General features: G+C 40.7%; 1 protein-coding gene across 1 annotated transcript in view; it reads left to right on the top strand.

The window, feature by feature from the left end:
- The window catches only part of Nlg3 (Neuroligin 3), a 106,085-nt gene that overhangs the window by 38,640 nt on the left and 42,397 nt on the right, over window positions 1-25,048 (top strand). Inside the window, exon 3 of the mRNA XM_033465325.2 lies at window positions 21,130-21,245. Within this exon, the coding sequence (XP_033321216.2) occupies window positions 21,130-21,245 (116 nt within the window). The remainder of the gene's footprint in view (window positions 1-21,129; window positions 21,246-25,048) is intronic.

Below are 25,048 nucleotides of genomic sequence, written 5' to 3'. Positions count from 1 at the left end.
CCGGAAATTACAGAAAATAAACCATAAATAATAAATAATAAATAAAATTCTAAAATTCGAGTATGATATTTCTTGAAGTATAGCGAGGCGTACCGAAAGGTTATAATTTCCGCGTCCGAAAATTACAGAAAATAAACCATAAATAATAAATAATAAATAAAATTCTAAAATTCGAGTATGATATTTCTTGAAGTATAGCGAGGCGTGTCGAAAGTTTAGAATTTCCGCGTCCGAAAATTCCTCCCCTCCCACGTTGCGTTCCCTGCCACTATAAAATCTCGCTGTAATGATCGCAACGTGCAATTTTCGTTCGCCTGTACATTGCAGACAGTTATCAGCTCAGCCTCGCGACGTGCTCTTGTGTAAAAGCTGACGCTGTTGCCATGAATTTTTCAGAAGATCGTGGGTCAAGAGTTACCCATTTAATCGAACGAGTAATTGCGCGCGATCAGAGGTGCTGGTTCCCCTTCGAGACGACATCGAGTATTTATGCAGAGTCTGTCGCGAAAGCGTTGGGTGGCGGCCGTCTGGGCTCGGTCCCCTTTGGTAGATCGCAACTGATACTGATTCTGTTTGGTCCGCCACGTGATAGAGAGTTCCTAACCGCGGGCATTATCCATTCGGATCCGGCGAGCCGCGTAGATTAAATTCGACGGATTAGATCCCATCAGAGAACGACCGGTTAAAGGACGGGACGCGACAGAGAGGGCGGCCGGCGCGTCACAGGGATGGCCTGGGCGGAGGATGTGATTTCGAACGGTCGCTCGGGCAACGTTAACGTCACGCCGAGGCATTTTAGTAATTGCGACCGAATGCCACGGATACTTCCGTGAATGTAAGTTCCGGCAAGGGCTCTTGATAAATTTCACGGGCCGCGGGGGCGGGTGAGATTAACTGCGCCGGATTTATGCGACGGGGACCCGCGACATCGATCCCCGGAATTAATTGTTTAACTGTTGCCCAGAGATATTGAGTATAATCTAATCCAGGGGTTCGCAACCGGCGTGTTCCACGCGATGCTGTGATTCGCAGATGAAATCGCTTCTCCAGCAACGGTGGCATAGTTCGGAATATGTATATAGAATATTTCAATGTGATGTTCAAAAGCTGTTCGAAGTGTTTTCGCTTTTCTCTCTTTTTCTTTTTAGAATTTACTTTAACGTTATGTACTTTGTGTACTTTAACGTTTACTTTCACGTATCGTGTAACTGTGACGTTATTCGTGAATCGATTTGCGGATTTTGTGCAGTTTCGACGAAAATGATTAGATCAAATGCAAAACTGTGAAGACATTATAGAAGAATTTGAGGATATTTGTATTTTATGTGCAACTTATTAAAATGATTACAAGAGAGAGATTATATTATATTATATAAGAGATTATATTATATTACATTACCATTACGTTACCATTACATTACATTATATTACTATTACATTACCATTACATTACCGTTACATTACCATAACATTACCATTACATTACATTACATTACATTACGATTACATTACATTATATTACCATTAAATTACATTACATTACCATTACATTACCATTACATTACCATTACCATTACATTACATTACCATTACATTACCATTACATTACCATTACGTTACCATCACGTTACCATTAGATTACATTAGATTACATCATCATTACATCACCATTACATCACCATAATATTACCATTACATTACGATTACATTACGATTACATTGCCATTACCATTACATTACGATTACACTACGATTACATTGCCATTACATTACATTGCCATTACATTACATTAACATTACATTACATTAGATTTCATTACATTACATAACCATTACATTACCATTACAATTACATTGCCATTACATTACATTAACATTACATTACATTAGATTTCATTACATTACATAACCATTACATTACCATTACAATTACATTAGATTTCATTACATTACATAACCATTACATTACCATTACAATTACATTATCATTACATTACATTACATAACCATTACATTACCATTACAATTACATTATCATTACATTACCATTACATTACATTACATTACATAACCATTACATTACATTACATAACCATTACATTACATTACATAACCATTACATTACCATTACATTATATTATATTTGTACAAAATTCCATGAAAATCAACGTGTATCGGTCACCGTCGTTCTCCCGTAAGCTACGAGAGCAGTTCCGCTCGGCCATTCTCGCGCCTGAACTGTCGAACGAGATAAAGAAATAACCAAAAAATTCCTGACAGAACTCGTTAATCCCCGCACCGTCCCCTGTATCAGCGAAGTTAAGAGGGAGTTGCGGAAAGAAGCCGGGCACTTTAGCAAGTCTGGCCGGGTTCAAAGGGCACGAAACTTGGAAGGCAACCGACACGCGAATTTGTCAGCCAATAACGATCCCAGCTCTCCGTGGATTTCGGCCGACTTTCCCCGATATTCCGTGACGCTGAGGAATCGCCCCAATTCCGCGAAGGTTGGAGGAACGTCCGACATCGGTACCGATTCGTCTGGTGAACTCCGGTCGTACGAACTTTAAACCGTTCCGTAGTGTCTGCTCTCCCCGAGGAGGAGGAGGAGGAGGAGGAGGAGGAGGATCGGTCGAGTGCTCCCCGATGAACGCGGATCCATGAGCGTCGAAAGAATCCCGCGGCTTAAAACTTCCTCCTCTCGAGTCGTCGTCGGGCGACAAAGGCGCGGATCAAATCGCTCCCTTAACGAGGTCATTCCGCGGCGCGCACTCTCTGACCGTGAGAGGGAATCTCCTCGCGTCGTCGCCGCCGCCGCCGCCGCCGCTGAAACGATTCTTCCTTCTTTTTCCCCCTTTCTTCCTATCGTTCTTCCTTTCTTTCTTGCTTTCTTGCCTGGTCGAGTGCCGGCTCGAGAGGAGTGCACTCTCGCGCCCCGGCCAACGAGCGTATTCAATAAAACATGAGCGCCGCGGAATCGATGTTATCGGCCTAGTTTCGCTTCCCTCGATTAACCTTTCCCGCGGGAGATCGTGCTCGCAACGAGCACCGCCCGTCCCATCGATCTGCCTCCCCGCCTCCCCTCCTGAGATCCATACGCCGGACCGACGGGATCGATCGGGCGATCTCCAGCGATTCGCGGTTTCCTAGCGCACCGGGACACATCGATCTAGATCGCCGGCCATGTCTCTGGATAATTGGATCTAGGATCCATGGGAGAATTCTCGCGCAACAGCTCTGGGCGCGAGCAATTTTTCCGAATTATTTGCTCGTGTAAATTATTCATTTCTTTCGTTCCCGAGGTATAGTTTACGCGACACAGTAAATTCGCTCGAATTGTCCGGCATTGTTCTCTCGGCTTGTAAACAGAAATGGACGATTTGCGAAGAGGAGATACGATTATTCGTGCCTCGCGGCTCGTTTTTACGGCCGCCCATTGTCAACTGGCTATAAAAACGAACCGCAAGCCTCGAATAATCGTATCTTCTCTTCACAAATTGGCCACTTTTGTCCACAAGCTGAGGGACATTTGGAGAGAACTTACTGTGCCGTGACGATCTTGTCGAAAGCCGTGAAATTTTCTCGATGTTGGACACTTGCAGATTTTTATTCGAAAAAGATGTACATGGTTATGTTGATGTACGAAAAAGATATACATGATTATCTTGATATACGGAAAAGATATACGTGGTTATCTTTATACAGGGTGTCCCGAAAATGTGTCGCAATCCGAAAACGGGAGGTTCCTGAGGTCATTTGAAGCAACTTTTTCCTTTGCGAAAATTTTCTCCGAGGCTTCGTTTACGAGTTATTAACGAAAAACACTGACCAATAAGAGGCGAGCTCGGCTGGCGCGCGGCGGCCCAGCCAATGAGTGCGCGGAGCCCCAGTGATCGCGCCAAAATGATCTCGCCTCTGATTGGTCACTGTTTTTCGTTAATAACTCGTAAACGAAGCCGCGGATTGCATTTTCGCTAAGGACAAAGTTGCTTCAAATGACCTCAGGAATCCCCTGCTTTCTCTGTATACGAAAAAGATACACATCGGGGGTGTCAAACTCGCGGTCCGAGATGAACATTTTTGATGTCAAGTATCAGGACGTAAACAATAATTTAACTTTATATATGTTTATTACAATGTACTAGTCAAAATAAAAATATTTGTTTCTATGATCATTGATTGTTTTTGCGGTCCACCTAAAGTTAAGCATTGTTTATTTATTATTACGGCCCAAGTTAGCTTTTGAGTTTGACACCCCTGATATACATGGTTATCTTTATATACGAAAAAGATATACATAGTTATCTTCATACACGAGAAAGATATACATAGTATCACATATCACGACTAGTTAGGTTGTCAGTAATTCATAAAAATCTCTTCCTGTCATTGTTGCCACGCGAAGATCGCATACTAAAAATTAGGAAAAATACATTATTAAAAAATTGTAATAAAAATACGAAACGATGATAAACTACAATCTTATTCTCTACGTCCGTTATATAAATAACTCGTTTTTATCGCAACTCTTTTTTACAGCCTTCAATAGTCCAGATTTGTTTCTCATTTGTACTCGTAGAGAACATGTCGCTAAAGTTTATCTGCAAAAACACACTCGATATATCAATAATTCAACAATATTTGAGCATCGCGAATCTTACATCGCTAACAGTAAGAATATTATTTAATCGTTGAGAAATAGTTCGCAAAATCGGGCTACCAGGTACGTATTAATTTCGGTCCGGCTAATAGCTGACCTGTACCACTCGGCGTTGCCCTGGAGAGCCGGATCGCTCGATTTCCCGAGGTCTTTAATCCCGCCAATCAGAATGCCTGCCCGAACGGAATTGCATTTGAAAATTTCCGATCGTCTTCTGCTTAATCGTCCGCGGCAGCGGTCCGACTTCCGGGTGGCGCCCGGCGGGCCCGAAAAGTCCGGGAGAAGATGGACGAAGCTTGGCTGGAACGCGCCGTGAATGGACCCGCGTGAAACGAAACAAAGTTCTTCTGTTATTGGACTCGATGGGTGTACGACGATGAGAACGGTCGTGGAAAGGGGTTTAGGTGGGGCCGGCGATGGCAGATAACTAGGGAGCCGGGTACGACGAAGAAAAAGAGAAAGAGGACCAGAGGTACAAAACAGCATCGAGTTAACGACGCGGACAGAAGAAAGGCGATTGTTGGAAAAAGTTGGGGACTCTATCGGCAGACGCCTGCGGGCACTTTTAAACAGGAAAAGGCGAGAGGACGGAGGATGTGAAGGAAACGAGGGATCGATATTGCTCTATGACGTTCGGCTGCCCATTACCGCGCTGAATGACGTACAGCTGCCAGCGCGCCGTCAGACGCACACTCTGCCCGATCTGCGTGACCATGCGTGTACGACGCGCGAGAAGCCGCTTGCAGATTTGTGCTTTCCATCGATTGCCACAATCTCTAAGCTCTTTAAAGTCGCTAATGAATCGTTCTTCATAATCGTCGGGCATCGAACCCGCGCCAATTCTCACGGCGCGCGGATTTTCAATCCTAACCGAATTGCAATGGCCGCGAAGTTCCCACGCAACATAATACGAGCCATCATTAACCGTTCCAGTCCCAAACAGCGCGATCGTATTGTGCGATCGTATTGTTTAGGATTTTCGGTGGAAAAATCGCAGGACAACTGACGATACTCCCGCGGACTGTCGAAGTAGCGCGCTCAACCTTTCCGATGAACGTGCATCGCGAAGCTGCATTTCTTAATCATGTAAATAACACATTTTGTATTCCATTGTTGTCTTCTCAATCATTTTTATTGTACAGAACTTGAAATTTTTTGTAAACTAATAGCACGTACATTAAGACAAGCGTGACCGCGCTGTTCGGCATTCTTCGCCCGGGTTTTTTCAATTACACCCGACACTCGAGCGACTACAATGATTTGTATTTCATAATCATCGGAAGTCGAACCCGAGCCAATTCGGCACTCGGATTCTGATTCCAAACCGGATTACAATGGCTCACGCAACTTAAGCGTGGAGCATTCAATTTCACTTTGATGGAGTTGATCGTCGCACAGTACGAACGGATACTAGGCAAAGCTAATTAGTAATTAGCTTGGAACATTTGGAACCCTTGGAACTTTTGGGACTTTCGAAAGTTTTGGACTTTCTGGAACTTCTGGAACTTCTGGAACTTCTGGAACTTCTGGATTTTCTGGAACTTCTGGGCTTTCTGGAGCTTCTGAAACTTCTGAAACTTCTGGAACTTTTGGACTTTCTGGAACTACTGGAACATCTGGAACTTCTGGACTTTCTAGAATTCCTGAAATTTCTGGACTTTCTGGAACTTCTAGAACTCTGAAACTTCTGGACTTTCTGGAACTTCTGGAACTTGTGGAACTTTTGGAACTTGTGGAACTTCTGGAGCATCTGGAACTTCTGGAACTTCTAGAACTCTGAAACTTCTGGAATTTCTGGACTTTCTGGAACTTTTGGAACTTCTGGAACTTCTAGAACTCTGAAACTTCTGGAATTTCTGGACTTTCTGGAACTTCTGGAACTTGTGGAACTTTTCGAACTTGTGGAACTTCTGGAGCATCTGGAACTTCTGGAACATCTGGAACATCTGGAACTTCTGGACTTTCTAGAACTTCTGGAACTTCTAGAACTTCTGAACTTTTTAGTCTTCCTGGAACTTCTGTTACTTCTGGATTTTCTGGAACTTCAATTTCTCGAATACAACAATAACCCGTGGTAGAAGTATTTTCAAGAGCACATACTTTTAGAAAATGAAATGAAAAGGAACGGATGTATTGGGTTGGCAACTAAGTAATTGCCGATTTGTTCAATGAAATAAAAAAATTTTTTTTACTTGGAACGAAGTTTAATCTGTAATGTATTTTCCATTTTGTTCGATGACCTTTCGCCATCTCTCCGACAACTTGAAAATTCCACGCTCGTAGAAAGTCTGATCCTTTTCGGCCCAAAACTGAGTTAAGTGAGATTTTACAGCGTCATCATCGTTAAAAGTTTTACCACGAAGGGAGTTGTCCAGGGATCGAAATAAGTAGTAATCCGATGGCGCAAGATCAGGGCTATATGGTGGGTGTAACATCAATTCCCAACCAATATCCATCAATTTTTGCCGAGTGGACAAAGACGTGTGCGGCCTAGCATTGTCCTGCTGGAAAATGACACCTTTACGATTGACCAATTCTGGTCGCTTTTCCTTGACCGCTGCATTCAATTTGTCCAGTTGCTAACATTCGCGGATAATAAAAATAACATAATAATAATAATAATAATTTTATAATATAACATTTACGGATATCATAAAAATGGGAGTGAGAGACATCTATAACTGAAATCGGCAATAACTTAGTTGCCAACCCAATAGAATGTGTTCTACCGGAGGTATTCGCTTAATGTGCCGTGAAATCTCTAACAGTCGCGCTCTAGATAGTGTTTATAACCGCGTAGAAAGAGGAAAAACCTGCTCGAGGGACCGGCTAATTTAAATATCGATCGCGTATACGTTTCGGCAGGGAGTCGCGAAAGTAGAGGACAGTAAGCCGCTTGCAACTTATGAATATTGCCGGAGAACGCGAGCTTTCAGCCTCCCTCGCTCTCTCGTCACGTGTACGGCCTCTCTCTTTTCACTTACGGATGCCTCCACGCTCGCCCGGAAAAGCGTAGCCACCTCCTCCGAAAGCAGAGGTGCGAATGTCGGCCGCTGCCACGGTCGATAAAGTTAATAAACTTCACCTCGGGAGAGCGTCGACCGAGAACTCTCGAAACAAGGTTTATGATATTAAGCATTTGGTAAATATTTGTGTACACAGATTCTGCGGATGATTGCGGAAACAACGGGGAAAATTCTCTGTTTTTAATCGGACTAGGGTATTCTTCATGCCGTACTTCGACTAGTCTCAATTCGCGATGAAGATTTCTACTGATAACCTGCGAAGAGGATTGATGTTATTTTGTTCTTTCAAGTTGGAATAAAACTCTGTTCTATTGTCATCGATATTTGAACATTCAAATTTATAAAGTTTAAAAGTTTAAAGTTTTAAATTTATAAAGTCAATTTATAAATATTGTATACAATCGAAAACTACCGATCATTGTAATCGAAAATGATGAAAATAGCACAGCAACGAATTCATGAATGTTTTAAGAAATCCTAGTAGCCTGGAGGAAATCAATGAATCTGACCGTCAGCAATTTGGAAACGTTCATATTCGTTTAATTACTTAACATTTTATCTTCCGGAATCCTGACATAGAATTTTCAGTAGGATTTTTTATACATGATTTTCAATTAATGCGCTTAAATGTCTTTCTCTACATAATAAATCCGAACAAAATTATCTATGTCGCTGTCATCGTTGAATGATTTGTTAATCTCTTAGCTGCGAACGACGTGTATACATGTCACAATGAAATAGCTACGATTCCGTTTCAAAAGTTCCAGAAGTTACAGCAGTTAAAACGCTTGAGAAACATATTCATAAATTTCGCACATTTTAGAATAATTCCAGAACAACTTGCCGAAATCGATAAAACGCGTACACGGTTGATCTTAAGAATAGATCGACGCAGCTAAGTGGTTAGAACTTTTAAACAATAAATTCTAGATTCTCAAAACTTGTGAAATCATCGTCGGTTGGATAATGTGTTAATAAAAATAGCCCGAGTTGCATGTAATCGTATCTCTGATCAGTAGCTTTAATCTGTGAGATAGTCGGAGGAAATACTCGAAAAAAATAAGAATTAGCCTGAAGAACAGTGAAAATACGCTACACAAAAACACTGCTACTTACCTAGAATTAATTCTTCTTAATATTGCACCGCGTCGCGCTTAAAATATTGGACCGTTGACATGCACTCCTGCAAATTCATGGCACGACGTAACTCTGCACGCTCGGGTGTGCTTTTTTTTTTATTTCCATTCAGACGAGTCATTTCGAAAGAAGACCGGGAATTTGAAGTACGCGTAATAATAGTACGCATTATGTCGCTCGTGCCCCACGCTCGCTCGTATTTCTCTGTCATGTAGGTTATCAAGATAATGTATGACATGGAAGGTAGTTATGAAATGTTACGGCTTCCTTTTCTGTGCGTCTGTGTGTGTGTGTTGCGCGCGCGCGCGCACGGCAACAATACACACAAAAGAACGTGCGAATTTGTATTTAGTAGCCCGACGCGTTAGGCGCGCCGCGATACAGCAAACCGGGAAAAGTAGTGGCGCTAATTAAAAGATCTCGGACACGGACATTCATTTTTCAGAGTCGCATACGCAGCTTGCACGGTTCAAGTCCGGCCGGTCCGCCGGGATTATCGTTTCCAAGTTGTCGCATGCGCGCGGCTCGATCAACAAAGACGATAGCCTGGAAACGGTCTTTCATCTATCGAAATTTGACACACGTGTTATTAAGTGGCTTATTTACGAAGCGTCATCTTATTTACGACGTGTCATTATAGTGACCCATTCGCTCACCGTTTGAACTAAACTAAATTTTCATTTGTATATTGCTTCACACTTCTTTGCCCTCACAACTTATTACAACATTATCATTAACACTATTATTACTATTAACACTAGATTTACGGAGCACAAAAGCAGCTGTTTTATGTTAGTTTATAAAAGTAACAATAAGACATTTATTCTGATTTTTAACAAGTGTTATTGTCACATTTGTCGTAAGTAACCTATGAATTGAATAAATAACTTATAAATGTATCTTTACGATATGAATAATTTACGCTTCAATTATAAAATGAATTCAATTGTTTACGGCAATCAGGCAATCATACGGGATGTCCCATAATCATGTTAACACCCGGAGAGGGATGATTCCTGAGTTAATTTGAAGTAACTTTTTCCTTAGCGAAAATGCAATCCGCGGCTTTGTTTGCGAGTTATTAACGAAAAACGCTGACCAATGAGAGGCGAGCACGCCTAGCGCCAGGCGGCCGAGCCAATGAGCGGTAGAAGCCTCGTACCGCTGATTGGCTCGGCCACCTAGCGCTGGGCGAGCTCGCCTTTCATCGACTCGGCCGCTTAGCGCTAGACGAGTCGCCTCTGATTGGCTCGGCCGCCTAACGCTAGACGAGTCGCCTCTGATCGGCTCGACCGCCTAGCGCTAGACGAGTCGCCTCTGATTGGCTTGGCCGCCTAGCGCTAGACGAGTCACCTCTGATCGGCTCGGCCGCCTAGCGCTGGGCGAGCTCGCCTCTGATCGGCTCGGCCTCCTAGCGCTGGGCGAGTAGTCGTCTCTAATTGGCTCGGCCGCCTAGCGCTGGCGAGTCACCTCTGATTAGCTCGGCCGCCTAGCGCTGGCGAGTCACCTCTGATTGGGTCGGCCGCCTAGCGCTGGCGAGTCACCTCTGATTGGCTCAGCCGCCTAGCGCTAGACGAGTCGCCTCTGATCGGCTCGGCCTCCTAGCGCTGGGCGAGCTCGCCTCTAATTGGCTCGGCCGCTTAGCGCTGGCGAGTCGCCCTTGATTGGCTCAGCCGCCTAGCGCTAGACGAGTCGCCTCTGATCGGCTCGGCCGCCTAGCGCTGGGCAAGCCTCGCCTCTGATTGACCTGGCCGCCTAGCGCTAGACGACTCGCCTCTGATCAAAATATCGTACAATTATAAGAAATATAGAATATCTTCTCCGCGCTATAAAAATAGCGATCGAATCGCGAACCGCGCGACGAGCAACGAGATCGAAATTGTTAAATGGTTCAGCAAGGAGCGAGCGGCAGGAGCCGGCGAACGCGGGGGCTTTTAGGGATTTACGAGGTTATCATTGATCCAGGTTAATTGGTATACAGGCCAAAGTGTGTCGTACTCTTAGGTGACGGATGTTGCAGTACGCCATCTTGCCTGTTACCAGCAGGACATATGCATATTAATGGGTGAGCTGACAGGTTAATTTTCCCATGACTGGATATCGAGCAACCGGCGGCCGCACAACAGCGCGGCCCCGGCATGCATTGCCCGGACAGAATCTTCGGTCGGCCGGACAAATGAAGTCTGTCGGAAACGTTTTTCCACTCGTCCGTCATGGGAACGCTCATAATTGGACTGTTCCGTTCGATTGAATCGGGCCAATTGACCCTCCGACAACTGCCGGCAGCGAGAAAAAAGGAAACCGAAAGTAATCGATAGCCGGCCAGCGCCCCCCCCCCCCCAACCCGGCCGTTGCAATTAATTTCTCCGTTCGCGATGGTCGCCGAAGACACGAGAGGCAACGTTGTCGTAAGAGACGCGGATATTGCAGAAACGTTCGCATTAGTTTGCGGGGAGGGAAACCGTCAGTCAGCATCCGTTCGTTGAGTGACAGACACTGGGACAGCAAAGGGGCGTCATCTAAACGGCTGCTACGTGGACATTGATGGCGGCTGGAGCTAATGGGTCGACGCATCTTGGCTCGCGATAAGTATCATGTTCCCGCAAGATTCTCGAATACGTATCGACAGGCTTCATCGTCGCAAAATCGAGCAGAGAGATCGCCGTATTCTCCATAATAATCGGGACTCGCCGGCGAGGTCAGCTTTGTTTGCCAGCAGAGGGCCTAAGCAAGCACAACAGTGCGCGGCCGATAATTTTCTTTGGTTTTGCGTGATTCTTTTGTGTGCCGTGAACCGGTCCGTGCGTATTTTTTTTTGCCGTATCGCGCCACTGTGGCGAGAAATGCGCGAACTAGCCGATGACTGTTTGAATACAATATCTTTTTCCTGAATTCGGTTTAATATTTCGCACTTTTTGGATGTATGTTTCATCAATCTTTTCTCCATTATGGAGAATATAATATATATTATATTATTATATATATAATATAATATATTATAATATATATTATAATTATAATATTATATATTATATTATAATATATTATAATATATATAATATATATTATTATTATTATTATTATTATTATTATTATTATTATTATTATTATTATTTCTCGTTATCTGTATCTTCGTCCCCCGACGACGAATATTGTTCTATAATTCTCTTTCTTTTTCGATTTTCCTTGAAATCATTGGTTTCTAATTCTTCTTCACTATCTGAACTAAATGGTCTTGTCGTTTTGTTTTTCCCCATGGGTGCAATAATTTCTAAAATTCAATATTAAATTTTTAAGTTTTATATTCAACTGTAAGTATGTATATTGCGTAAATTTTGTTTTAACTGCATTAATTAAACGTTTATGATTATTTAACTAAAGTAATTGTCCAAAAACTGAGGTTAACTTGTTAAAGATACTAATTAATTGAAATTATCTTCATCACCTCCCCCTGGACATTATCAAATAATAAATATCTCAATTTAAGTATAAATGGTCTTAGGGGCCGCTTTTTTTCAAAATAAACGGCTCAGTTATTGAACTAACTCTGAAATGTGTCTCACTCTTTATGTGTCAAAAATTATCGTATTTACTCGGAATATAAGTAACCTGAAACCTGCTTTATTGATAGATAACTTTAAATTGTACATGTAACCACGGGCAACCGGAAATAATTGATAAATGGACTTAGGCCACTTTCAAAATAAACGGCTCATATCACCACCGAGGCGTCGCTAAGGGAAAAGGATGGAACATGGTTTAGCCGTATTCCTAGTAACCTTTGGAATTGATAGATAAATCTTTATTTTAACCTCTTTATAGTCCTGAAACGAACGGTGGTTTTTATGTATAATATTCGTGTACGAAACGTATCTTAATCTAGATACAGTGGCCCACAAAAGTGTTCGTACACCATTTAAAACGCATTAAATAATAAATTCATTAAAATTAAATAACTTCGTTAAAACTGAACTAAATGACTTAATTTTTTTATGATAGAGGGAGTAGTCTACTAGACGGTGGTTAAAAAGCTCTTTTTTTAATTTTGCTATTACTTGGAGCGAAAAGAAAAAATTAATTATATTATAATGAAATTATTAAAATTGAAATTAAAAAGTAACTGTTTTATCTGAGCCTATAACGGAAATTTAAAAAAATATAGATTTCTTACAGTTTTTGGTGAAAATCGCGACAAAACTGCAATTTTTGCGATCTTTAATTTGTCGTAATTGGACCCGATTTCGATACAATTTTCAAGGTTATGCCAAAGTTATTTTCAACATGCACATAAGTTACTAAGATCTACGAAAGACCTTTTTTAAATTTTCGTCATATAGGCTCAGATATAAAAGAGTTAAAAAACAAGAGAGATTTTATTCTTGTCATTCCAAGTAATAGCAAAACTTAAAAAAGCAGCATTTCAACCGTCGCCCTCTATCATCTAAAAAAGAATTCAAGTCATTTAGTTCAGTTTTAAAATAATTACTGCGTTTTAAAAGGTGCAAGAACACTTCTGTGGCCGACTGTAGCTCACGTTACATTGCACATTATTGCGAGTTCCACTTATCCTAATTACATCTATTCAACCCTAACCTCTCCCTATTCTCTTTCGCTCTCCAACTCGACCTTCTTTTTCCTATTTGCTCGAGCCAGTTCCTTCAAAGATATCCACTCGAACATAATCGAAAAATAAAAGAACAAAAATATATATATATGTATATATATAGATATATATTTAATACATCTTATCGTATAAATATCAAATGAATTCCGCCGAAAAACCAAGTCGAAAGTCACAGGAATCGGTCAGCCCACAATAACCGGCTCCGCGGTTCTAGCGGCTTTATCCTAATTCGGTCGACGCGCGTCGCAGCCCCGCCGCTTCCACCGACGCATGCAGGAACGAAATTTATGGCTCGGCGCAACGACACTTTATTCACGTCGTCCGCGCCGATTCCTGAATCGCAACGAAAGGCACGTCTCTCGAGGGCCCGTCTTATCTGTCCCGCTCGCGTTCATCAAACGGGCGAATATTCGCGCGGCAAAATCTCCTCGGAGCCGAGTCGTCCGCCGCCGCCGCCGCCCAATATGAAGATTAACGACTCCCAAGTTCCCGATTAAACGGGCGGCTACGGGAAAAGCCGGCCGCGGGCCGCTTTTGTCTCGGCCCGCGAAAACAACGTTATCTCGATCCGCTAACGAAGCCATCCGAAACCGCGATAACCACGCCCCATCGAGGGGCCTTTCGGTATCGCGCCACCGGTCGAAGCCGTTTCCACGGGAAATCCTTCGGAAATCCGTTCTCAAAATACACGTCGCCGCTGTACGTCGCCGTTTTCACTCGGATAATGATGTATCGTTGTGAACCGTCGCGATGGGATTACTCTTCCCCGACCAAGACAGAGCCCTCGCCAATACCGAAGATTAACGACATTCCGTGATTTAACCCGCCGCAACGCTGACGGTTCCGGCGATCCTGCGGCCGGAGACGCACAATCGCCCGAATTCGGGAAAAAACGTCGACCCAATTCCACCGTTCTTGCAACGAAACTGCGATATTATTTGGACCGTTCATTTTGAAAGCGATGTGTAAGTCGATTTTTTTATTTTATTTAAACCGAGATATATCGCGTAGTTTGTGATTAATTTAGCGCAATCGTTTTATTTATAATTGGTCGATGTTTATTGGGTTGGCAACTAAGCTCCCGTCGTTTTTTTTTTTAATTTTGATATTGCGTATGCAGTTTACTTTTGCGAGCTTAGAATCTTGATTAATAGCAAAAAGAAAGTGTCGAAAATGCGCATTTTTCTCAACTTGACATTCCATTTTAATGATCTGAAAATTAATATAAATTAACTTGGACAAAATGAAACAAAACATCCTCTTTCGAATGATTTAAAGCATTATGACACGCGCAATGTTAAAATTTTAAGAAAACGGCGAGAACTTAGCTGCCGACCCAATGATATCTTAAAAAATGCCAATGCTTTGTTCAACTTAAAATTGGTCAATAAAAGAAATTGCATTAGCGATCGACTATGGAAATGGTGTAAGTCAAATTTCCATGGACATATGGAAATGCCACCAATTAACATAAATTAGCTCGAACAAAAAAAGAAACATCCTTTTTCGAATGATTTAAAGCATTATGCCAAAAACATTTAATGACATGCGCAATGTTAAAATTTAAAAAAAAACGGCGGGATCTTAGCTGCGGGAACTTGCTGCAATAACATCTTAAAAAATGCCAATACTTCGCTCGATTTAAAATTGATCAATAAAAGAAATTGCATTAGCGATCGACTATGAAAATGGCGGAAGTCAAATTTCCATGGACAGGATTATTATGATGTTGTTAATACGCTACAACCTTTAATTTTCTCGAAACGACAGAAAATGGACTTGCACCACCTTCAAATTAAACAGTCTATTTGTTTAGTAATAGGAAGCATTGTGTCGTCAATTGGATTTGAGTTTCACACAACTTACGGGGCCATTGTTATTTTGTTTTGTACACTCGAGCCTTTACGCTGGAACAACGAGACTCGTCAACGTAACAGTATGTGCATTCATTCGAGCATATTTTGTAATCACGATCGTACAATACATCGTTAAATGCGATCATGTTTTTTCTTTTTTTTTTAATAGGCAATTCGAAGTAGTTGTAAGAGTTTGTTTTAATAGTTCGCGAGTTGTTTAGGAAAATTTTGGGATGAATCCTTCAGTCGTCGAATCGTTAATTCAGAATATTTGACTGTACAATGGAATACATCAAATTCGTGTATATAAATTGTTGTAAAATGAAAAGATACTTAAAAGCACTTTATTCAGAATTACAAATTCTATTCCAGAACATTCGCGTATCCAGTAAAATAAATGATGGTGATATATTACAAAACTACAGAGATACAGAAAATATGGTGCTGGTGAAATCCCGAGGTGGCAACCTCACGGTTCGGTTTCTACTTTTGAACTGACTATCGTCTGAGCCGACCTGGGCCTCTGTCGCCAACGGCTCGCCCTCGCAAAAGGGCCATAAAACAGTTCGATGGGTCATCGTTGAAATTCCAACATAAATTCTAGAAAAATAATTACTTTCCTTATGCAATAGCAGAAAATCGTGTAAATAGCAAAAAGTAATGATATACCGTTGATGTTTTTAGATTATCTTTTTACTGGCATAACACGGGATATATATGTCGCGTGTCGCATTGACGCGTTAAATAGCGCATTAATCGTTTACGTGTTTCGATATTGCGAGTGAAAGCGCCACATTCGTGCGGTTGTACAATAATTGAACGAAATTAGTTAACTAATCTCATTGTTTAGCTAATCCTGGTCTGCCATGCTATTTAAACATTGCTTTAGTTTCTGTTACTATCTCATACTCGTTTCACTTTCAAAGAAAACTTCGTTGTTTTGTGTTCAGTTCCCAAAAACCTTTAAATCGGCCTTCATCATTTTAAAGTTAAATCTAAATTTCACTTTAATCATCACTTTAAATTGAAAGATTTCAATCTGACAGAAAATATCAGAAAATAACAGCATACTTCATGACAATAGAATCTATAAAACCGCAGAACGAAGTTTTATTCGTAAATTACACGAACACTTCGTTCATCGTAACTTCAAACTTCGTGCTCCGCATTTTATCCATTAAAAATCAATCGATAAGATTTTCAGCAATCGTGCCGCGTCGTAAAGAAACTTAAAAATAATCTTCCGATAATTAATCTCGAAAGATATAATTATAAATCGCGATGCCGACTCGACGATTTCACATTATTTCTCGCGGTTAAAACTGTCGTCGAAGTCTTCGTCTAAAAGTCCTTGCCTGCGAATCATAAAATTATATTATATATATAATTATATTATATAATTTATTATATCTATATTATATCTATATTATTATATCTATTTATTATATAATTATATTATATCTATATTATTATATAATTATATTATATCTATCTATATATTATATCTATTTATTATATAATTATATTATATCTATCTATATATAATAGATAGATTATTGATAAATCTTACGAAAATCGATCTTTACATAGCCAGACAACCTAAACGACAGAATTTCGCTGTAAACGTTTCAGGTCGACGAATAAAATCGACGCAATTGTTCTCGTCAGGATCGTGTCCTTTCTCGTTCGCAGAACCGCGCTCCATAAAGCAGAGTGGAGAATCGTGTCCGAAAATAAGCACGGGCGAAACTATTCGCCAAAGAAGTCAGCGAATATTTAAGAAAACAAAGACACCGGTTCCACGGACAGAGACACGATCCCGAGATTTCTCGATTCGCCGGTCGCTTCGCTTCTCGATTTGTAAACGGGCGAGCGCTCTGCCGTTGGCAGAGCGTAGTGACCGCACACGCTCGCAAATTTCCCGTGACCATTTAGAATCCTGTTCTTAAACTGCGACGTATGCCACTTCCATGCCAACCAGCCGAATGAATTTCCCTCGCCGCGCGTAACCCGTCGCCCTATGAGGTCCCGGTTGGCCGGTGTACTTGATTTTTCCGCGATACTGGCCCCGCGGAAGCCGAAGTGGCTGCACTTTACTCCGACGGAAATTTATTTCGACTTTACCGTTTGTCTTTGCCGGATAGCTGTTCGGGAAGACGTGCCAGTAACTCGCAGGTAGATTCAACGCCGAGCAATTGATCTTCTTGCGTAGAATCCACTTTTCCGGCGAAGGCCGCGCTTCTACTAAAATGCAGCCACGTTTCCCGAGTGCTGCTACGAGACAACCGATCAGATAATAGTAATAAAGAAATTGTTCGACCTCGATGTGACAATGTATTCGAAAATAAACGCGTAAGCAATCTCGATTGAAAAAAGCGCGGTGGATATATCGACGAAAAGAACATTTAACCCTTTGCACTCGGAGCTATTTTAACTCTGAATTCGAAATAGTTTTCACGCGACTTACAGGATTCCCATTTTGCTTGACTCAAGTGCAATTTATATATATGAAATCGAATTCTGTGATTTCTGCAATAATTACGTTTTCAACGATTTTTAAAATGTAAACGAATTCGATCATGTTAAAATTACTCCGGAACGTTATATAACAATTTTAAGTTGTCAGTCGGAGTCACCAGTCGCGAGTGCTAAAAGTTATAATTTTCTTTTATAAAATTTTGAAGTTATTTTTATTATATAATAATTGAAATTATGTTTATTATATATAAATAATTGTAACACGTACGTATATACTTGACTACGTATAAACTTAGCAAGATTTTTTACGGGACCTGAATTTATTATGCAGATAATCGATTCGAAATGTGCTTCTTGCGATGACCTAAACAATTGCAAATACCTAAGCATTCCTTTTACCCAATTCAGAGGATGTGGAAACGCTAAAGACTGTAAACAATGAAGAATATAATACATGTTTATCCTTTTCAAAGTTCAACATATCGCAATCAACAGATATAAAGCAAGGAATTCTTCGCACACACAAACAAATCGAGATTGTTATAACAACATATTCTCAAAACTCTAAATTCTTGCACAAAGGATTTCAAAATATAACAAAGTATTATAAAATTGAATTTATATATATATATACAGGGTGTCCCACAATTATTTTAACAGCCGAAAATGAGGGGTAGCTGAGGTCATTTGAAGTAACTTTTTCCTTTGCGAAAATGCAATCCACGGCTTTGTTTACGAGTTATTAACGAAAAACACTGGCCAATGAGAGGTGACGGTGCGAGAGAGAGAGTCCGCGAGAGAGTACGCAGCACGAGGCTTTGACAGATGGTCGGGACGGACTCAAGCCACGTTCGAAGTATTGAACAAATCACGAAGCGAGAACTTTCCGGATTTTTTTTTTACTACGTGACAGTGATATTTTGAAGAAAAACGCTGTTCACCTTTACTTTAGAACGTCTGAAGAATATTTACTAATTTTTCGGACCCGAAATAATAAGTAATTTAACCGTGACGGCCGGTTTAATTTTCTAGTGTGCATGACACCTCGTGTGTAACATATGAAATTTTTAAGCAAGGTGTACAGTGAAGATTAACAAAGTACGTAAATAATATTTTACGTTAATGGTATTTTATTTAAATAATTCCGTGTCCGAACATAGTTCAACGAATGATTCGCAAAGCTAATTTAATAAATAATAATCGTGTTAAAGGATGTAAGGGATATGTTTGTTAGAGAAATATGAAGAATATTATCAACAAGAAACTCACCCATTTAGTTGTAAAATCCACTTCATGCACGGAAATGTGTGCAGGAGGATAGTGCATTGACCTCGTACAATGTATGATGAACTGCACAGCTGATCTGTATCCGACGGCGACGAACAGAAGGATATCTCCAGGCAGGCAATTTCAACGTTTACTTTCACTGCATTATCACTAAACACTGATCACTTATCAATAATATTTATGGACCAACTTTCCTGGGTTAATATGTATGGCCCTGAAAAGAGCCGATTGTTTTATGCGACGCGTTCGAAGTTCATATCGTTAAGAACACATACCGCGTTGACGGGATAAACTGCGGAAGACTAGCACGATGGCTGACAATGTTCGCGTTCGATGGAAAACAGTTGAAATTCGCTCGTAGGAGAACGAAACACAGTCGGCCATCGTGCCAGTCTTCTGCAGTTCATCTCGACAACGCGGTACATACGTGTCGTTAACAGTGAGAACTTCGAACGCGTCGCATAAAAAAAACGGCTCTTTTCAGAGCTATACATATTAACCCAGGAAAGTTGGTCCATAATTATTATTGATAAGTGATCAGTGTTTAGTGATAATGCAGTGAAAGTAAACGTTGAAATTGCCTGCCTGGAGATATCCTTCTGTTCGTCGCCGTCGGATACAGATCAGCTGTGCAGTTCATCATACATTGTACGAGGTCAATGCACTATCCTCCTGCACACATTTCCGTGCATGAAGTGGATTTTACAACTAAATGGGTGAGTTTCTTGTTGATAATATTCTTCATATTTCTCTAACAAACATATCCCTTACATCCTTTAACACGATTATTATTTATTAAATTAGCTTTGCGAATCATTCGTTGAACTATGTTCGGACACGGAATTATTTAAATAAAATACCATTAACGTAAAATATCATTTACGTACTTTGTTAATCTTCACTGTACACCTTGCTTAAAAATTTCATATGTTACACACGAGGTGTCATGCACACTAGAAAATTAAACCGGCCGTCACGGTTAAATTACTTATTATTTCGGGTCCGAAAAATTAGTAAATATTCTTCAGACGTTCTAAAGTAAAGGTGAACAGCGTTTTTCTTCAAAATATCACTGTCACGTAGTAAAAAAAAAATCCGGAAAGTTCTCGCTTCGTGATTTGTTCAATACTTCGAACGTGGCTCGAGTCCGTCCCGACCATCTGTCAAAGCCTCGTGCTGCGTACTCTCTCGCGGACTCTCTCTCTCGCACCGTCACCTCTCATTGGCCAGTGTTTTTCGTTAATAACTCGTAAACAAAGCCGTGGATTGCATTTTCGCAAAGGAAAAAGTTACTTCAAATGACCTCAGCTACCCCTCATTTTCGGCTGTTAAAATAATTGTGGGACACCCTGTATATATATATATATTTATAACATAAATATATATATAAATAATTGTAACACGTACATATATATTGGGTGTCCCGAAATTATGGTACATCCGGAAAATGAGAGGCAAGCAAGGCAAAAGTATTTAAAGTATTATTTAAACTATTCGATAACATTTTCCTATTTCGATGCATCCATTTATTTATTCGTAACACTCGTCACTGTAGCATCTTACTGCATATGTGTATCATATTACTATGTATCGTACATACAGGGTGTCTCAAAAATGTCTCTTAATCCGGAAATGGAGGGTTCCTGAGATCATTTGAAGCAACTTTCTCCTTAGCGAAAATGCAAACCGCGGCTTCGTTTACGAGTTATCGACGAAAATCAGTGACCAATGAGAGGCGAGATCTGCTGGCGCGTGACGGCCGAGCCAATGAGCGTCAGCAGAGCTCGCTTCTTATTGGTTGGCGTTTTTCATTAATAACTCGTAAACGAGGCCGCGGTTTGCATTTTCGCTAAGGAAAAAGTTACTTCAAATAACCTAAGGAATCCGCCATTTCCGGATTGCGAGACATTTTTGGGACACCCTGTATAATATTACGGTACCATCTTACGGCATATTGTAATCAATCCAATATAATCACCGATGTTCTTTGCACTCGCGAACGGACATACATCAATTGCAACGTGGAATCTGTTGAATCCTACAGAATTCCTTTAATCATTTCAGGACTGCTGTTTCATCGCAGCGTCCTGATGTCTGGCAGCGCGCTTTCTCCGTGGGCGCTGGTGAGAGGAGCCGCAAATTACGCTCAGCAAGTTGCCGAACATCTAAATTGCTCATGGGTGAGTGCCGGCTGGAGTACATTACATTAAGGTCCTTACTTCGGTGACAACTGGGAACCGAATAATCCGAGGAGCGGTTTTCCCAGTAAAGGGGACAATCCCACGACCTGGAACAACGTGGATGCCGGTTCGATCCGATTCTTTACGTACACCCCGGTCTTCATCGAAAACTAATCAAAACACGAGGGGAATCGAACTGCGACGAGCACAATAAATTCTCCCTAATTTTTCTCCAGCTAGCTTTTAGAATTTCGAAAATTTCCTTTTAACTGCGTATTTCTTGAAGCATCGTAGATTCGGAAAATGTAAGAAAAAGAAGAAGAATCGATTTTTTTTAAAGTAGTAGATTGGACGAAAGCTGATTTTTCGATGTCCTCCGCGAGTTCCGCGAGTTTCAGTTTTCTGGAAAAATCGCGAACAAGTGTAAATGTTTAGTGAGCAAATTTAAACAAATAACATATGTCGAAATGATCGATGCAGGTGGAACAAAATCCCGCAGTAACTAGTTAATATAATCCATTGAATGGTTTTGTGATACTAATGTGTATGTTTCTAGCGTATTCATGTTACACTAGAAACGCCATTACGAAATAGTACGCCTTCTATTGTTGAATTCCCAAATAAAGTAATTTCTCCCTTTGATCTTTAGCTTGTCGACAAAAATGAACAATATGGGAAGAGGAGATACGATTATTCGAGTCTTGCGGCTCGTGTTTATAGTTACCGATTGTCAACAACTATAAAAATATATAAAAATAATTAACGATATAAATAATAAAACAATGTAATAAAATATATATGATATGTATTTAATTTAATATAATATTTCATATATTTATTTTATACTAATATCAATATATTTCATTTAATATATATTTATATATAAATGAAACAAAATAATAATAATTTATATATAAATAGTAAAACAATATAATAAAATATATATAATATATATTTAATACATTTATTTTATATTAATATCAATATATTTATTTTAATATATATTTAAATATTTAATTTAATACATATTTAAGTAAAATAATACAATAAAATAATATAAAAACGAGCCGCGAGGCTCGAACAATCGTATCTCCTCTTCCAAAATCTTTTCGCGCGCAATCTGAGCGCGAATTAGGGAGAAATTGCTGCTTCGCCAAAGAAGAGAAGCGAAAAAGTTGATGACAAGGATCATTCTAGGGTGTACTTCCGAATAACCTCTGTTGCCGATCGACATGAAATTTGGTGGTCTAAGGGGGGATTGGGAGTAGACTCTATATATGATTACATTTATAATAGTTAGGTTATGTCTAGGTTAGATTTCAGTCAGGACACCTTTAATAAATAATTTTTGGTTAATATCTCAAAAGCCAATAAAAACCCGAAGTTAAAATTTTATATTTAGCGTCCATACACTCCCCCCCCCCCCTCTCCCTTCCCACATAGGGGCCTTTCGGAAGATTATTCTCATTCCATTCCATCCGTCTTCGTCACTTCGCCGATCCTCCGACGCTCGGCTTTTCTCGAATGATCCGAGAATGGTCGCCGAGGTGTTGAACGTCGGACATTGTTTTAATTCCCATTTCGCGGCCGGTTTAATTCCATTCGACGAGATGATATTTTCGTAACGCGTATTACCCTTGTGTTTTCACGGGGAACTCCCAGCGGGCGAATCCCGCGTTGTCCGGCGCGCATATTAGCTTAATTGAAACGCACCGTTAATATAATTGGTAGTGCGTAACTAACGGACGGAAAAACACCGTTTGCACCGGTTTAATCTGATAGTTTAATTTATGTCCGGCCGCGTTACGGCTCCGTGTAGCTGTCCCGACGCTGTCGGCCCCCGTTGTTTTGTAAATTGTTTGGTCGCGAATGGGAATTCCCCGGCGTGCGAAAGTCGGGCACGAATGTAACGCGGCAACAACACTTTCAGACGTATCGAAATTTCCCGCCGCACGCGGAAACGCGGATATGCCCGATAGTAACCGATGGCACGGTCGCGCCGATCGCCGATGCGAACGAAGAACCGCCGACACGTATAAATTAATTCACGGAAGCGGCCGGTATCCACGCCGGACAATGAATTTCTCGCGAATAGGACCGCGGAACAAGCGGCGTACGGCAATGTCTCCCTTACCGACGTTCAGATTGTCCACAAAAATGGACAATTGGGATAGAGGAGACGATTTGGGAGATGCTATTATCCGAGCCTTGCGGCTCGTTTTTATAATTCTTGACAATTTATAACTATAAAAACAAACCGAAAGGCTCGAATAATCGTATCTCCTCTTTCCAGATTGTCCACTTCTGTGTGGAATCTGAGCGCGAATTAGGGAGAAATTATTATGTACAGTAAATACTCCCAATTTCTCCTTCAGCTTGTACACAAAAATGGACAACTTGGAAAGGGGAGATGCTATTATCCGAACCTTGCGTCTCGTTTTTATAACTGTTGACAATTTATAACTATAAAAACAAACCGAAAGGCTCGAATAATCGTATCTCCGCTTTCCAGATTGTCCACTTCTGTGTGGAATCTGAGCGCGAATTAGGGAGAAATTATTGTGTACAGTAAATACTCCCAATTTCTCCTTCAGCTTGTACACAAAAATGGACAATTTGGAAAGGGGAGATACGATTATCCGAGCCTTGCGGCTCGTTTTTATAATTCTTGACAATTTATAACTATAAAAACAAACCGAAAGGCTCGAATAATCGTATCTCTTCTTTCCAGATTGTCCACTTCTGTGTGGAATCTGAGCGCGAATTAGGGAGAAATTATTATGTACAGTAAATACTCCCAATTTCTCCTTCAGCTTGTACACAAAAATGGACAATTTGGAAAGGGGAGATGCTATTATTCGAGCCTTGCGGCTCGTTTTTATAATTCTTGACAATTTATAACTATAAAAACGAACCGAAAGGCTCGAATAATCGTATCTCCACTTTCCAGATTGTCCACTTCTGTGTGGAATCTGAGCGCGAATTAGGGAGAAATTATTGTGTACAGTAAATACTCCCAATTTCTCCTTCAGCTTGTACACAAAAATGGACAATTTGGAAAGGGGAGATACGATTATCCGAGCCTTGCGTCTCGTTTTTATAATTGTTGGCAATTTATAACTATAAAAACAAACCGAAAGGCTCGAATAATCGTATCTCCTCTTTCCAGATTGTCCACTTCTGTGTGGAATCTGAGCGCGAATTAGGGAGAAATTATTGTGTACAGTAAATACTCCCAATTTTTCCTTCAGCTTGTACACAAAAATGGACAATTTGGGAAGAGGAGATGCTATTATCCGAGCCTTGCGGCTCGTTTTTATAATTCTTGACAATTTATAACTATAAAAACGAACCGAAAGGCTCGAATAATCGTATCTCCTCTTATCAAATTGTCCATTTTTGTGGACAATATGAACGTCAGTAAGCGAGACATTACTGTATGTACAAGGTGTTCGGCTAACTGCGGCGCGAGGTGCCGCGAACGGTCTCCCGTGCTACACACACATAAAGTTGAAGATTTTACGCCCGCCGCGGTGTAACAAACAAGAAACGTAACTTAAGAAGCTCGAAACGGAATGGCCAGTAAAATATCAACTTCCCGCGGAACGCTTCCGAGCTCGTGAATCCTTTGAAATCATAATAAATGGGGCTGATTACGAACGTTACGGTAATGGACGATAAAGCTGCAGGATTTCTTATATATATATACGGTTTTAACCTTTTCGAAGCGTGGTCCTTTAGAAACGGAGACTAGTCGCGTATTTCGTCGCGACGTTTAAATTGTTTTGTACGTGATCTTTGAC

Source organism: Megalopta genalis, chromosome 8 (assembly GCF_051020955.1).
Source record: "Megalopta genalis isolate 19385.01 chromosome 8, iyMegGena1_principal, whole genome shotgun sequence".
Taxonomy (NCBI): domain Eukaryota; kingdom Metazoa; phylum Arthropoda; class Insecta; order Hymenoptera; family Halictidae; genus Megalopta; species Megalopta genalis.
The sequence above is the reverse complement of the archived record's forward strand: the minus strand, read 5'-3'. Positions and strand labels throughout refer to the sequence as shown.